General features: G+C 43.8%; 1 protein-coding gene across 18 annotated transcripts in view; it reads left to right on the top strand.

The window, feature by feature from the left end:
* Positions 1–13021, top strand: part of ADAM22 (ADAM metallopeptidase domain 22) — a 247049-nt gene that overhangs the window by 182420 nt on the left and 51608 nt on the right. For all 18 annotated transcript variants that reach the window (XM_070059834.2, XM_070059833.2, XM_089315839.1 and 15 more), the window contains exons 14-18: positions 450–501; positions 4634–4733; positions 6772–6843; positions 7389–7481; positions 11507–11587. In XM_070059834.2, the coding sequence (XP_069915935.1) occupies positions 450–501; positions 4634–4733; positions 6772–6843; positions 7389–7481; positions 11507–11587 (398 nt within the window). The remainder of the gene's footprint in view (positions 1–449; positions 502–4633; positions 4734–6771; positions 6844–7388; positions 7482–11506; positions 11588–13021) is intronic.

The following is a 13021-nucleotide window of genomic DNA, read 5'->3' as shown; positions in this document are numbered from 1 at the left end:
ACAAACCCGGGTGTTGAACCCAGGTATCCCTGGTTCTGAAGCCCTCTGCCTAACCTGTGTACTCTCCTGCCTCCGACCAGGAGCCCTCCTGACAAGCTTTGCCAATGAGTAAGAAACTAATAATTCCCAGAAGGGCCTAGGAAACTGGACCCTGTAGCATCACCATAAGTTCTTATTTCATTGTAATTGGTCATCCTTCATTTAAACTGTTGTAAGCGAATGGTTTAAAAATGAGGCCGTTTGTTGAAAATATCAGAAGATTTTGGTATTATAATAAAATTATGTCATTTTGATAGATCAAAGTATATATTTGTTGCTATATGTTGCATAAAGAACTTGAAATGTAAGGAGAACATTTTAAAAGATATTTAAGAAATAAAATGAAGAGATTGTTTTGATGCAGTTGTGTTCAGTGTATGAAAAGGCGTGTGTATCCTTTGTTCTCCTAGGTGAGTGTAAGTGTGAGGACACGTGGTTGGGATGCATCATGGGCGACACTGGGTGAGCCACTTCTATGTGAAAGTCACTCCCTCTTCCTTTCCCTGTGCCCTTGTCTTTTTAGGAAACTGACACTCAGCAACTGAGTGCCTGTTGGAAGTCAATATTCTATTTGTTTTAAATTAAGTTTATTTTATTTATTTATTTATTTATTTTTGACAGGCAGAGTGGACAGTGAGAGAGAGAGACAGAGAGAAAGGTCTTCCTTTGCCGTTGGTTCACCCTCCAATGGCCGCCGCGGCCGGCGCGCTGCGGCCGGCGCACCGCTCTGATCCGATGGCAGGAGCCAGGAGCCAGGTGCTTCTCCTGGTCTCCCATGGGGTGCAGGGCCCAAGCACCTGGGCCATCCTCCACTGTACTCCCTGGCCACAGCAGAGGGCTGGCCTGGAAGAGGGGCAACCGGGACAGAATCCGGCGCCCCGACCGGGACTAGAACCCAGTGTGCCGGTGCCGCTAGGCGGAGGATTAGCCTAGTGAGCCGCGGCGCCGGCCAATTAAGTTTATTTTCATTTTATTTGAAGAGCAGAGCGACAGAGACAGATAGATCTCTTGTCTACTGGTTCACTCCCCAGATACCTACAACAGCTGGGTCTGGGCCAGGCCAAAGCCAGAGTGCAGAACTAAGTCCAGGTCTTCCATGTGGGTGTCAGGGACTCAAGCACTCCAGCCATCCCCTGCTGCTTCCCAGAGTTCACGTTAGCACATAAGTGGATCTGAAGTGAAACAGCTGGGACTTGAACCCAGGCACTCTGATGTGGGTGCCCAGGCGGCATCCTAACTCCAGTACCAAATGCACACACTGGCCTTGCTGTTGGTCATCAGCATTAGGTTTGTGCTGTTTATCCATATTGGGAATATTTAGCTCTTCTTCATTGAATATCATTCCACAAGAAGTGGTCATCAAAGAAGGTGGTACTTTTCTCTGAAGGGAGGAGAGAACTTCCACCTTGCTTATGGCCTTGTCTAAACACTAACGGAGTTCTTTGTGGATTCAAAAGTCTTCCATAACCTAGGCAGCTCATGTCAAGAGCCTCGGGTGATCACTGATGTCATACCTAAGAGTGTTAATTGTTGAATTAACAACAGGAGTCGCTGTGCACTAACTTCCGGTGCAGGACCTCTGTCTTCAAAGAGTTGTATTATAATTATGTCTAAGTGCTCGCAAAAGATGTATCATTCTTGGGTGCTTCTTTAAAGTTAATTAAGTTTCAGCCAGCGCCACGGGTCACTAGGTTAATCCTCTGCCTGCGGTGCCAGCACTGCAGGTTCTAGTCCCGATTGGGGTGCCGGATTCTGTCCGGGTTGCTCCTTTTCCACTCCAGCTCTCTGCTGTGGCCCGGGAAGGCAGTGGAGGATGGCCCAGGTGCTTGGGCCCTGCACCCGTGTGGGAGACCAGGAGGAAGCACCTGGCTTCTGACTTTGGATTGGTGCAGCGCCGGCCGTAGCGCCATTTGGGGGGTGAACCAATGGAAGGAAGACCTTTCTCTGTGTGTCTCTCTCTCACTGTCTAACTCTGCCTGTCCCAAAAATAAATTAATTAATTAATTAAAAAAATAAAGTTAATTAAGTTTCTGAAAAAAAAAAAAAAGAAGTGAAATAAACTTCACGATGGAATGACTTTGAACAGCCCTTGTCTCGACTGTTGAGGAATAGTTTTTTGGTTTTGTTATTTTCCTGCACATTGTTAAACTCTTTACTTAATATAGAGTTGGTCTTCTTTCTATAAAGTTAATCGAAAATGGATCTTAATGGAGAATGGGACTGGGAATGGGAGAGGAAGGAGAAGGAGGGGTGGGAGGCAGGTATGGTGGGAAGAATCACTGTTCCTAAAGTTGTACTTATGAAATGCATGACGTTTGTATTTCTTAAAAGGTTTCTTTGGGGGAAAAAATGTCATTCCACACAGAACTCTTTTTTTTTTACATTTTATTTCAGAATAGCTTTAAATTTCCAAAATAAAAATTGTGAGGTAGTAATACAAAAATTTCCCATATAGCCCTCGCCCGTCTCCTCTATTAACATCTCATATTGGTATCTTTGTCACTATTAGTGAACCACACCCAGCTCCCTGTTTTGTTTTGTTTTTATCCAAACTCCTTTTATCCGCCCACCCCCACCCCCCCAGCCTCCCTGATGATCCTGCAGTGTTCCGATTGAGGTTGGGTTTTGTTTTCCTTTGTGCTCCCACATACACAGAGCACATTCAGCATTTGTCTATGTGTCTGGCTTGTTCCACTCAATGGGATGCACTCCAGCTCCCTCCGTCTTGCTGCGAATAACAGCATTTCATTCTTTTTCATCTGCTGAGAACTTTTGTGAGTCTCTGTTGTCTCAAGAATAAGTTTCAGGTGCCCCATGGCAGTACTTACATGTGTGTAATATTTCCTCATCTGGATTTACGGTCTCCTTGTCCCCTACTGTTTGTGATGAGATTTCTTACCCTAATTGTGCATGAGTTCCCGGTTTCGTTTACTGGCTAATCAAAATCCTATATGGATTTTCTGCTTCTTAAAACTTACTTGTCATGATTTCACATGAATTTCCAGCTTTGTTTATTTCTTCACTATATTCTCTTTGCATGGAATGCCTTTCCTTTCTTCCTTCTAAGCATATTTCTAGCCATCTGAGGTTTATTAAAAATTTTAACCCCTGCATATACTTTTGCTTCCTCTAACCAATTTGTTATAAATTTTTGAGGGATTACATTTTTTAAAAGCTTTTATTAATTAATTAATTAATTTATATATTTATTCGAGAGACAGAGTTACAGACAGAGGGAGAGACACAGAGAGAAGTCTTCCATCTGCTGGTTCATTCCCAATTGGCTGCAATGGCCAGAACTTGGCTGATCCAGAGCCAGGAGCCAGGAGCTTCTTCCAGGTCTCCCACATGGGTGCAGGGGCCCAAGCACCTGGGCCACTTTCCACTGCCTCCCCAGGTCACAAGCAGAGAGCTGGATCAGAAGAGGAGCAGCCAGGACAGAAACTGCCACCCATGTGGAATGCTGGCACTATAGCCGGAGGCTTAACCCACTACGCCACGGTGCTGGTCTTGAGGGACTACGTTTTACATTGATTTATATTTCATTCCTCATACTATAACCCTACATATAGACTGGGCTTTCAACAAATATTTATTGATTGCATTTGAATTTTGAATTCTCAGAATATCCTATAAGGAAAATAAATGTTGGAGGGAATGTATATGCAAATATATATATTAAAAATTTTTCAAAATATCTTTCATTAGTAATGATAAGAAATTATAAATACAGTACAACCCATAAAATCATCTAATTCTTAGTCCTCCTTCAAGTTGGCCTTGTATTTCATGTCATTTATGACACGCGTTTCATGTATCAGGTGTCATTTTTAGTTTTTCTCTTTAGCTTTTTTTAGTCTGAAAGACCTCCTCAGTCTGTCTGTGTCTTTCATTCTTTCATGATGTGACACATTTATTGATTATAGGTCAGTTATTTTGTAGCATGCTCAGAAGTTTGGATTATACCCCAGTTTTAATGTTTAAGAAAAATTCCTTATAGCATAAGTTTTTTCTAATTCTCCTTGATTTTAAATTACTGGTCCCAGGGGCCGGTGCCATGGCTCACTTGGTTAATCCTCCACCTGTGGCACCAGCATCCCATATGGGCACCAGTTGCTCCTCTTCCAGTCCAGCTCTCTGCTGTGGCCTGGGAAGGCAGTGGAGGATGGCCCAGGTGCTTGGGCTCCTGTACCTGCACGGGAGACCAGGAAGAAGTACCTGGCTCCTGGCTTCGGATCGGCACAGCTCCGTCCGTAGCGGCCATTTAGGAGTGAACCAACAGAGGGAAGACCTTTCTCTCTGTCTCTCTCTCTCACTGTCTATAACTCTACCTGTCAAATTAAAAAAAAAATTACTGGTCTTGTATGTTTGTGTTTCTGTTGAATGAATATGCAAATAACAAACAACCTGTAATCACCAAAGGAAGAATTCAGAAATTCCTTTGAAAGAAAACTCTGGCTGATTGAATATAAATTTTGTACATAAGTGGAATTTATTTTATATGATAATGTACAATATTTACAGAATTCCATTTAAGACTAGCAAGGGAGGGCAGAGCTGTGCTTATGTATATTGATTTTCTTCTTTCTTATAGCTATTATCTTCCTAAAAAGTTCACCCAGTGTAACATCGAAGAGTATCATGATTTCCTAAATAGTGGAGGCGGTGCCTGCCTTTTCAACAAGCCTTCTAAGGTAATAAGTGTGATCAAGTTATTAATTATTAATTTTTTAAACAAAAATTTTCAGCCATTATAAAAATAGCTTCAATATAGACTTTATGTAATATTTTAGATATGCCAAATATCTGCCCTTCAAAGTCAGCTTTAATACTGGACGTTCTGGGCTATTCTGATAGGACTAGAAAGTAGGCAGAAATGAGTGCTGGCTTCCTGAAACTTGCCATTTTCTTTGTTTATGGCCAAGTGAGGATTCAGAGTTGGCTCCGTGCTGCCTTCCGTTCCACCGCATTGCTGCTTGCTTCCCCTGCGGATACCTAAGCGCGGCTCACAGTGGTGGCAAGAGGGACAACCCTCACCTGGTCGCTGCCTTGTGCTGCCTTCCGGATTGAGCGGTGTGATTCAGGCAGCTTCCCTACCTGAAACCAGGCCGCCCTGAAGCAGAAAGGGAGGGCGTCTTTCTGTACTTGGACTTGCTCACGAGCTTTTGCAGCTTGCACTGCGTCTGGTTACTGACTAAGAAGCAGTTCTTCCTCTTGTGTTTGGCGTCTTATTGGACAAGAGTGCTGTAGCCTAGCTGAGTGTGTGAGCTCTTCCATGCGACAGGTGCAGATGCGACCTTGCGCTTGTTGTCCTTCCCCTGGGTGCATCCTCTGCTCAGCACAGTGAAGTTGTGAGAGGAGTCGGAATGCATCGAGGAGCAAATTCATCGTTAAGACTCTGTCCAGAGCTCTGGGAGGAGTGTAGGAACTAAATCACTGCTGCCCTAAGTGTAACATGGTCTACGTCTGTTTACCTGAGTGACTGATTATTCTAAACCCAGAGCGTGAATATTGGTGTTTTTCATCTGAAAAATTTCCACTTTGATTTTTCAATTGTTATGATCACTTTAACTGATACTAAAGTAAAGGGATGAGTTGATTCTTTTGTAGGTAGGGAGAGAATGAAATCAGGTGGGGTTCTCCTTGTTTTGTTTTGGGCTTTCCTTTAGTTAGTTATGCAAATACATGTGGGTGTGGATGTGTTTGTAAGTGTCTGTACACTTTGAGGCTTTAGTTTAGACACTGATTAACTTCTGAATGAGTATTAGATATGTACCATATAGCATTAATTTACTAATTACTAATTTTTGTGTATCACCATAGGATAAATTGTACTCAGCAGATAATAATATTGATAGACAGTTAAAACAAAAAAAGAGTTAAAATACACTCTTGGATAAGTCAAGAGATTGCTTTAGTCTCCAGGACAAATTATTGTTATTCCCTGCAAAGCTACGTTAGCAGGAAGAGGTAAATTTTCTAGTCAGTAGTTTACTAGGTACATTAATGTTTATGATATTTTCTTCATTGTTTATCAAATAACTTTCTGTTTTAGAAAGCAATGTTATTAAGAAAGTTATTTTCATAGGTGGATAAATTTGGTCCTCACCACAGTTTTGTAATGTAGATGGACAGCTACCCAAGATAGCAGTTGAGCCAAAATTTTAATTCAGACATTCTGACATAAATTCCTTGCTACCTAATTAAATTTTGGGAGTCAGTATGGTTTGATTTTAGTCTATGGCTAGGTTGTCTTTTATTTTTGTTCCATTTAACTTGATCCTACTTGATCTGTATAAGGGTACTTCAGAAAGTTTAAGGGAAATGAAACTAACAGATAAGGTCAATAAAATTTGTGCAATATAATTTGAAATCCATGCTTCTTCATAATATGTGTTTTCATGAACTTTTTGACATACTGTTTTATGCATGGATTCTAAAAATTTTTGTACCAATATAAACTTAGCTTTTACTTCTGTTTTTCTATGTACCTGTTGAAATAGCATCATATGCAAACATGCATGTAAAAACATATGCATGCATTAAATATAAAATGTTCCAAGAACCAAAGCCATGTTTTCTAGTGTAGGAAAATAAACAAAAAACCCTAAAACATATTTTGGCATGACTGGCAACTCTGCCAGATGTGTAGGTGTAGCAATTATGATCTGTCAGAGTCTCCTGTGTTGATTTTTCAGTATTTTAGTTCCCTTTTTGGTTTTCCTCCCACAGCTTCTTGATCCTCCAGAGTGCGGTAATGGCTTCATCGAAACTGGAGAGGAGTGTGACTGTGGGACCCCTGCAGTAAGTTTCTGGTTATCCTGATGATGTTTTTAAATAATTCAGTCATTCCACGTCCAGGCACTGAGATATACAGACCCAATGTCTTACTTCGAAGTATTATTTTTTTTTAAAGATTTATTTATAAACTTGAAAACGAGAGAGAGAGAGAGAGAAATCTTCCAATCTTCCTTCCTCTGGTTTACTTCCCAGATGACCACAATGGCCAGCACTGAGCTAGGCTGAAGCCAGGAGCCAAGAACTTCATCTGAATCTCCCACACTGGTTGCAGGGCCCCAAACACTTGGGCCATCTGCTGCTTTCCCAGGTCATAGACAGGGAGCTGGATGGGAAGTAGCGTAGCCGGGACATGAAGTAGCACCATACAGGATGCTGGCCTTGCAGGTGGTGGCTTTACCTGCTGTGGCACAACACTGGCCCATCACTCGGAAGTTGTATAGGGATTGTGGAAGGAAGATATTGTTTGTACATTTATTTTATAAAATATCCTGGCACTTTACGGAAGAAATGGCATTTTCTCATGAGTTGCACATGTTTCTGTTCCTTAGGAGTGTGTCCTTGAAGGGGCTGAGTGCTGCAAGAAATGCACCTTGACCCAGGACTCTCAGTGCAGTGATGGTCTCTGCTGTAAAAAGTGCAAGGTAGGTGCATGGTTGTTACTGCCACCTGACGGGAAAGGAGCATGTTTGCTGTAATTGTTAACGCCAGGTAGACGAATCTGACGACAGTAAAGGCATCCAACATGTTTTAAAGGACCACGTGCTTTGTGCTGAACAGGATCTTCACGAGTTACCAGGACAGTAATTATCCCCATCTAACTTTTGAGAACACTGAGGCTTGTAGTTGTTCATTAGTTTGGCCAAAATCTTGTACCAAGTAATTCCGGAATCCAGGGGTCGGAACCTATTAATTCTGAGAGACCCGAGGAGCAGGCATGAGAAACAAAACCAGATGTCTCTGGGCTTCAAATGGTTTTACCCCACCTTGCAAAACCAAGTAGTTATTCAATAGTTTCTTCTTCTCCTGTGGCTCGGCTTGGTGTAGTTCTTGCATCATCTGTCGTGGGATATAAAGGAACACTTTGGGACATGATGTAGCTTACAGTGTGGCACATGGAAACTTAGAACGCATCTTTGCACACTTACCTGTTTTCATCTTCCACCAGCATCCTCATACCTGTCTCCAAATACTTAAGCCTTTATATCAAGACTAATAGTTGTTTGGGGCTTCCATTTACAAAAAAATCTAATTCTTTTTTTGTTGTTTTAAGAATTACTTGTTTGAGTGGTAGAGTTACAGACAGAGAGAGGGAGAGACGGAAAGGTCTTCTATCTGCTGGCTCACTCCCCAGATGGCCACAACACCAGAGCTGAGCTGATCCGAAGCCAGGAGCTGGGAGCTTCTTCTGGGTCTCCCACACGGCTGCAGAAGCCCAGGCACTTGAAGTCATCTTCTAATGCTTTCCCAGGCCACAGCAGAGAGCTGGATCAGAAGAGGAGCAGCTGGGACATGGACTGGTGCCTTATGGGATTCTGGTGCTATAGGTGGAGGCTTAGCCCACTGTGGCACAGCACTGGCCCAAAATCTAATTTTCTTTTTTTCTCTTCTCTTGTAAGATCTGGTTTAATAGCCTACATTATTTCTGAATTTTCATATCTGTCTCTGCCTTCAGTCTGTGCATTGAAGGGAGCAGAGCCAGGCATCTGCACGGTAATTGGTACAGGGTCTCGGTAAATGTTTGTCGAGTGAATGAAAGCATGTGCACAGCGCTCTCTTGATGATTGCTTGCTGATTGAGTGACTGTAGTGTGTGGGTTATGGAGGCAGGACCAGACCTATCACCTAAGTGTCTACCGTGTGCCAGAGATTGTGCTCAGCACTTCTGATGTGTACCGTCCTATGTCTGCACGTCTCAACCTGTTGGCAGTTTTGGGTGAATCTCTCTTTGCCGTAGGGTTGTGCCTCGTGCATTGTAGGATTTTTAGCTGCTGGCAGCACCCTTTCTAATGGTGACAAAGAAAAACATCCCTAGACAGTGCCAAATGTTTCTCCGGAGGCCACATCACCCTGATTGAGACGCTGTCCTGGATAACAGGCGCCCTCTTGGGATAGGCTTTATCTCCTGCTTGTCACGGCTGAGCGATCCTAGTCTCAGGAAGTTAGACTCCCTGCACAGGCCGGCGCAGCTGGCAATGCGAGTGTGACTGCATCCCGGATGGGCTGGCAGCCGTCTCTGTTGTTTCCCCTCTACCGCTGTGTCTTCTGGCAGCTTTTAAAGACAGGCAAGGCGCTGGCAGAGGTCTCTGGAAGCGCTCTCTAAAAAAGGAAGATTAAGCCAAATGTGAAACACTCTTGCATCTTGGCTACCTCCACTGTTTATTCTGTGAGCTTCTCCAAATGCCATAACAAGGGATCCCACGTCATTTGTCTTAATCCTTGGCATTTTAAGAATGCTGTTAATGGCACCTTCCTTTCCCTTGATTTCTAGAATTAGGCTCTTTGTGCTGTAATCATTTCAAGGAACAAATACAACATATCCCAGTTAAAAGATGTATGGTAAAATGGCATGATTAGCTACTATCCTACAAAGTGAGTTAACAGCTGTGCTAGTCGAGTAAGGTCTTTCTTTTGCCACCTTCTCCACCCCGTTTCCTTACTCTCCTCCATCTGCACCACTAGGGGAGCCAAAAGCAGATAGTGAATGGAGAAGGGAGAGTAGAAAAACAGGTGGGAAATTGCACAGATCTCTGTTTCTTCTGTGTGGATTTATAATAATGTATCTGTAAGTCAGGCGTTGGTGGGCTTGGTCTGCAGTGCTAGGTAGTGAATAGTTTAGGCTTTGTGCAGCTTCAGGTCTCTACCACAGTACTCACCTCTGTCTTTGAAAACAGCCATCAAAAATACAGAAACAGGTGGGCACGACTGTGTTCCAGTGCAGCTTTATTGTAAAGGTAGTCAGGCAGCCACATTTGGCCGTGAGGCCGTAGTTCTAGAGCCCTTCTGTAAAATATTGTGTGTTTACTTGTTTGTAGCTCTTCTCCTTGCATTGCAGTGGTAGGGATTTTGGTTGATTTATTTGCTGTCGTATCCAGCTCTTGGAGCAGGTTCTCCCTCACTCAACTTCCTTTCTGAAGTTTCCTGGAAATTGCTGAACATTTATACTCTCACCTGAACTCTCCATCAGATCTGCTCCTAGGAGGATTATTTTCACCTTAGATATTCCACAGTCGTGGCTTGCCCAAATCCTAAATGATCTTGCTTATTTCTTTATTTGTATGGTCCATTTATGCCCATTAAAATGGAAGTCCCTTGTGAGCAAGGTTCTTGTGTTTTCTTCTACATTGAATCTGCAATGGCTAGAATGGTGCCTGGCATGTCCTAAGATATTCGTAAATACTTGATGAATGAACCCAAATTTTATTCTAAGGTCCTTAAAAATATCTGCTGACATCCTGATTGGAGTTGGGTAAGAGCTGCCCATGTCCCAGGAACAATGGGAGACTTGAGTGCCTGGAGAGCTCCCAGCAGGGAGAGAAGATGAGCTTGATACAGAAGCAGGTGGAGCAGAGACAGAAGCATAGGGCAGCCTCTGCCGCCAGGGTTTGCAGAGGGAGAAGGAAGGGTGCTGAAGAGGGCTGAGGAGGTGTCCCATTATCTTTGTTCTAAGCACTCTGGTGATTTATAAATGAGTATAAACCTTTGGGCAACTCCCACACTTACATGATGGATTTGAGGTGGTTGAAAATAGAAATCAAACACAAAAAAATCGGATCAGCGCGGTGCGCCGGCCGCAGCGCACCAGCCACGGTGGCCATTGGAGGGTGAACCAACGGCAAAGGAAGACCTTTCTCTCTGTCTCTCTCTCTCACTGTCCACTCTGCCTGTCAAAAAAAGAAAATAATAATAAAAAAAATTCAATACACAGACTCAAATAATGGAAAAATTATAAAAAAGAAGAAAAGACCAAGATTTAACCTAGGTAACAATGAGGCAGGCTGCAAGAAGGGAGGGGAGAGCATGTGGCATAGGGGAAGGGGAGAGGATGGCTTCGAAAATCTGACTTTGGTGATTTAGCCCAAACCGGAACCTTCAAATTCTTGGCAGATTGGAGGAAAGAAAGAAAGAGAGGGAGAGAAGGAAGGCAAAGAAAGGAAGGAAGGAAGGGAAAGAAAGGAGGGAGGGAGGGAGGGAAGGAGGGAAAGAAAGGAAGGGGGGAAGGAGGGAGAGAGGGAGGGAAGGAGGGAGGGAGGGAAAGAAGGAAGGAAGGGGGAAGGAGGGAGGGAGGGAGGAAGATAGGAAGATAGGAAGGAAGATAGGAAGATGCAAGAGGCAGCAGGAGTGAAAGGGGTGGGGAAAGCGCCAGAGCCGGCGGGCGGAAGACAGCAGAGCCTGGAGCTCGCTCCCGCTCCCCTGCCCGTGGAGACGTCTTCAGGCTCCGTCCTGCTCAGCGGCCTTGTGTGGCTTCTGCAGAAGCCTTGGCCGTGGAAGCCACACGGAGAAAGTGTCTCCTAAAGCAGCATTTCGTTCAGGGACTGTGGCTTCCAAAGGTTGTGGCTTCCTAGAATGGTTTGAGCTATCCCGATCCACACAGCTCTCATCTCTCACGGCAATAATATGAGTGGTTTTTCCCCTCTACAGTTCTGCGTGTTGATTTCTGGTCCTTTTAGTTTCAGCCCATGGGGACTGTATGCCGAGAAGCCGTGAACGACTGCGATATCCGTGAAACGTGCTCGGGAAATTCAAGCCAGGTAATTTGCAGACTGATTCCTTGCAACCCTGTGGGGAAGAGGAGGAGTATTTTTAGAGCACCGACTCCCAAGAGAAATGTGAACGTGCAAGGTGCTGCCTCTCTTTCACGTCACCTCTCCTTCTCCTTTTATTCTTCAGGAAGTTAAATTTCAGTAATTGAAGCTGCAGCAGCTGCTCAGCATAATTTTGCCTTAATATTGAGCTAACCTAAGACTGCATGAATGCCTTGACTATTTTGTTTTTAAGTAGGGAGTAAAAGGCATTTTCTTCTTATCTACTTAGCGAAGGCAGAAATGAAGACTGCTTGTACTTCAGCTGCTTGCAACAGGAATTACCCCAGGCAGAGAAACCACAGAGACAGGATTCCAAGGGGAACCTGTTCCTCTTTTTTGACTCTTATTTATCTGAGCTGACTTGTGTTAACCCAGCCATTGATAGCATTCAGTTATAGATAGATAAGTCAGGGAAATTGGATCATAGATTTCAAAATGGTTGGTTCAGTTCTGGGTTTGCATGCTATTCCTGGACCCTAAAACTGATCATGGAAGCTGAGACCATGCAAGGTGGTTTTAATCATCATTGGAGGGCCAGATGTTTGTGCAGTGGCTTTAGTAGCTTGTTGGGACTGAAGTGGGGCTTAATTTTTATTCCAGGTCCTTGACAGGCATAAAAAGATGAGTTCTTAATGCTGGCATATAGAAAATAAATTTTGTTCAGAAGGTGTGAAACTGAGCACACGTGTGAGGAGTGGAGTGGGCTGTAAGGAGAAGAGGGGTGGGAGAGGGGAAATGGAGGAGAGAGGGCACCTTCACCTCCCGGGCCCTCCCAGTTTATGAAGTTGGAAGGGGAGTGGCTATTCACATGGCACCTCCTCAGCCCCAAGTGAGAGAGATACATCCTGGGAATGGGTTTGATTGTAAAGTCGGCAGGTACTATGCATGGAGCGGAGCTTTGGGCTTGCAGGTGCCTCAGGCTCTGTGGTCCTAAACCAGCTGTCCCATATCAAGACTCCTACACCCCTTATCAGAGTGCCTGAGTTGAGTCTGGGCTACTGCAGTGTAGCTTCCTGCTAATGTGCACACTGGGAGGCAGCCCTCTGAAGGTGGCTCCAGTGCTCAAGCCCCTGCCACACACAGGGGAGACCCAGCTGGAGATCTGGGCTCCTACCTTTGGCCTGGCTCAGCCCCAGCTATTGTGGGAATCGGGGGGTTGTGAAGCAGAGGATGGAAGGTCTCTTTGCCTGTCAAAAGACATGAAAATAAATAAATAGAAAAATTTATAAAAATCAATGGAACATGCTACAGTTGTTCTTTGATCTTTAAAAAATTCCTTCAAACTATTAAAAACTATCTTATTATTGGTTTTAAATGCATTTGCAAATGAAAAAATAAGCTCATTTATTTGGCACACTATAAATTAAAATAGAAATTATT

This window comes from Oryctolagus cuniculus, chromosome 16, assembly GCF_051225735.1.
Source record: "Oryctolagus cuniculus isolate XC-2025 breed Fujian yellow rabbit chromosome 16, ASM5122573v1, whole genome shotgun sequence".
Taxonomy (NCBI): Eukaryota; Metazoa; Chordata; class Mammalia; order Lagomorpha; family Leporidae; genus Oryctolagus; species Oryctolagus cuniculus.
The sequence above is the reverse complement of the archived record's forward strand: the minus strand, read 5'-3'. Positions and strand labels throughout refer to the sequence as shown.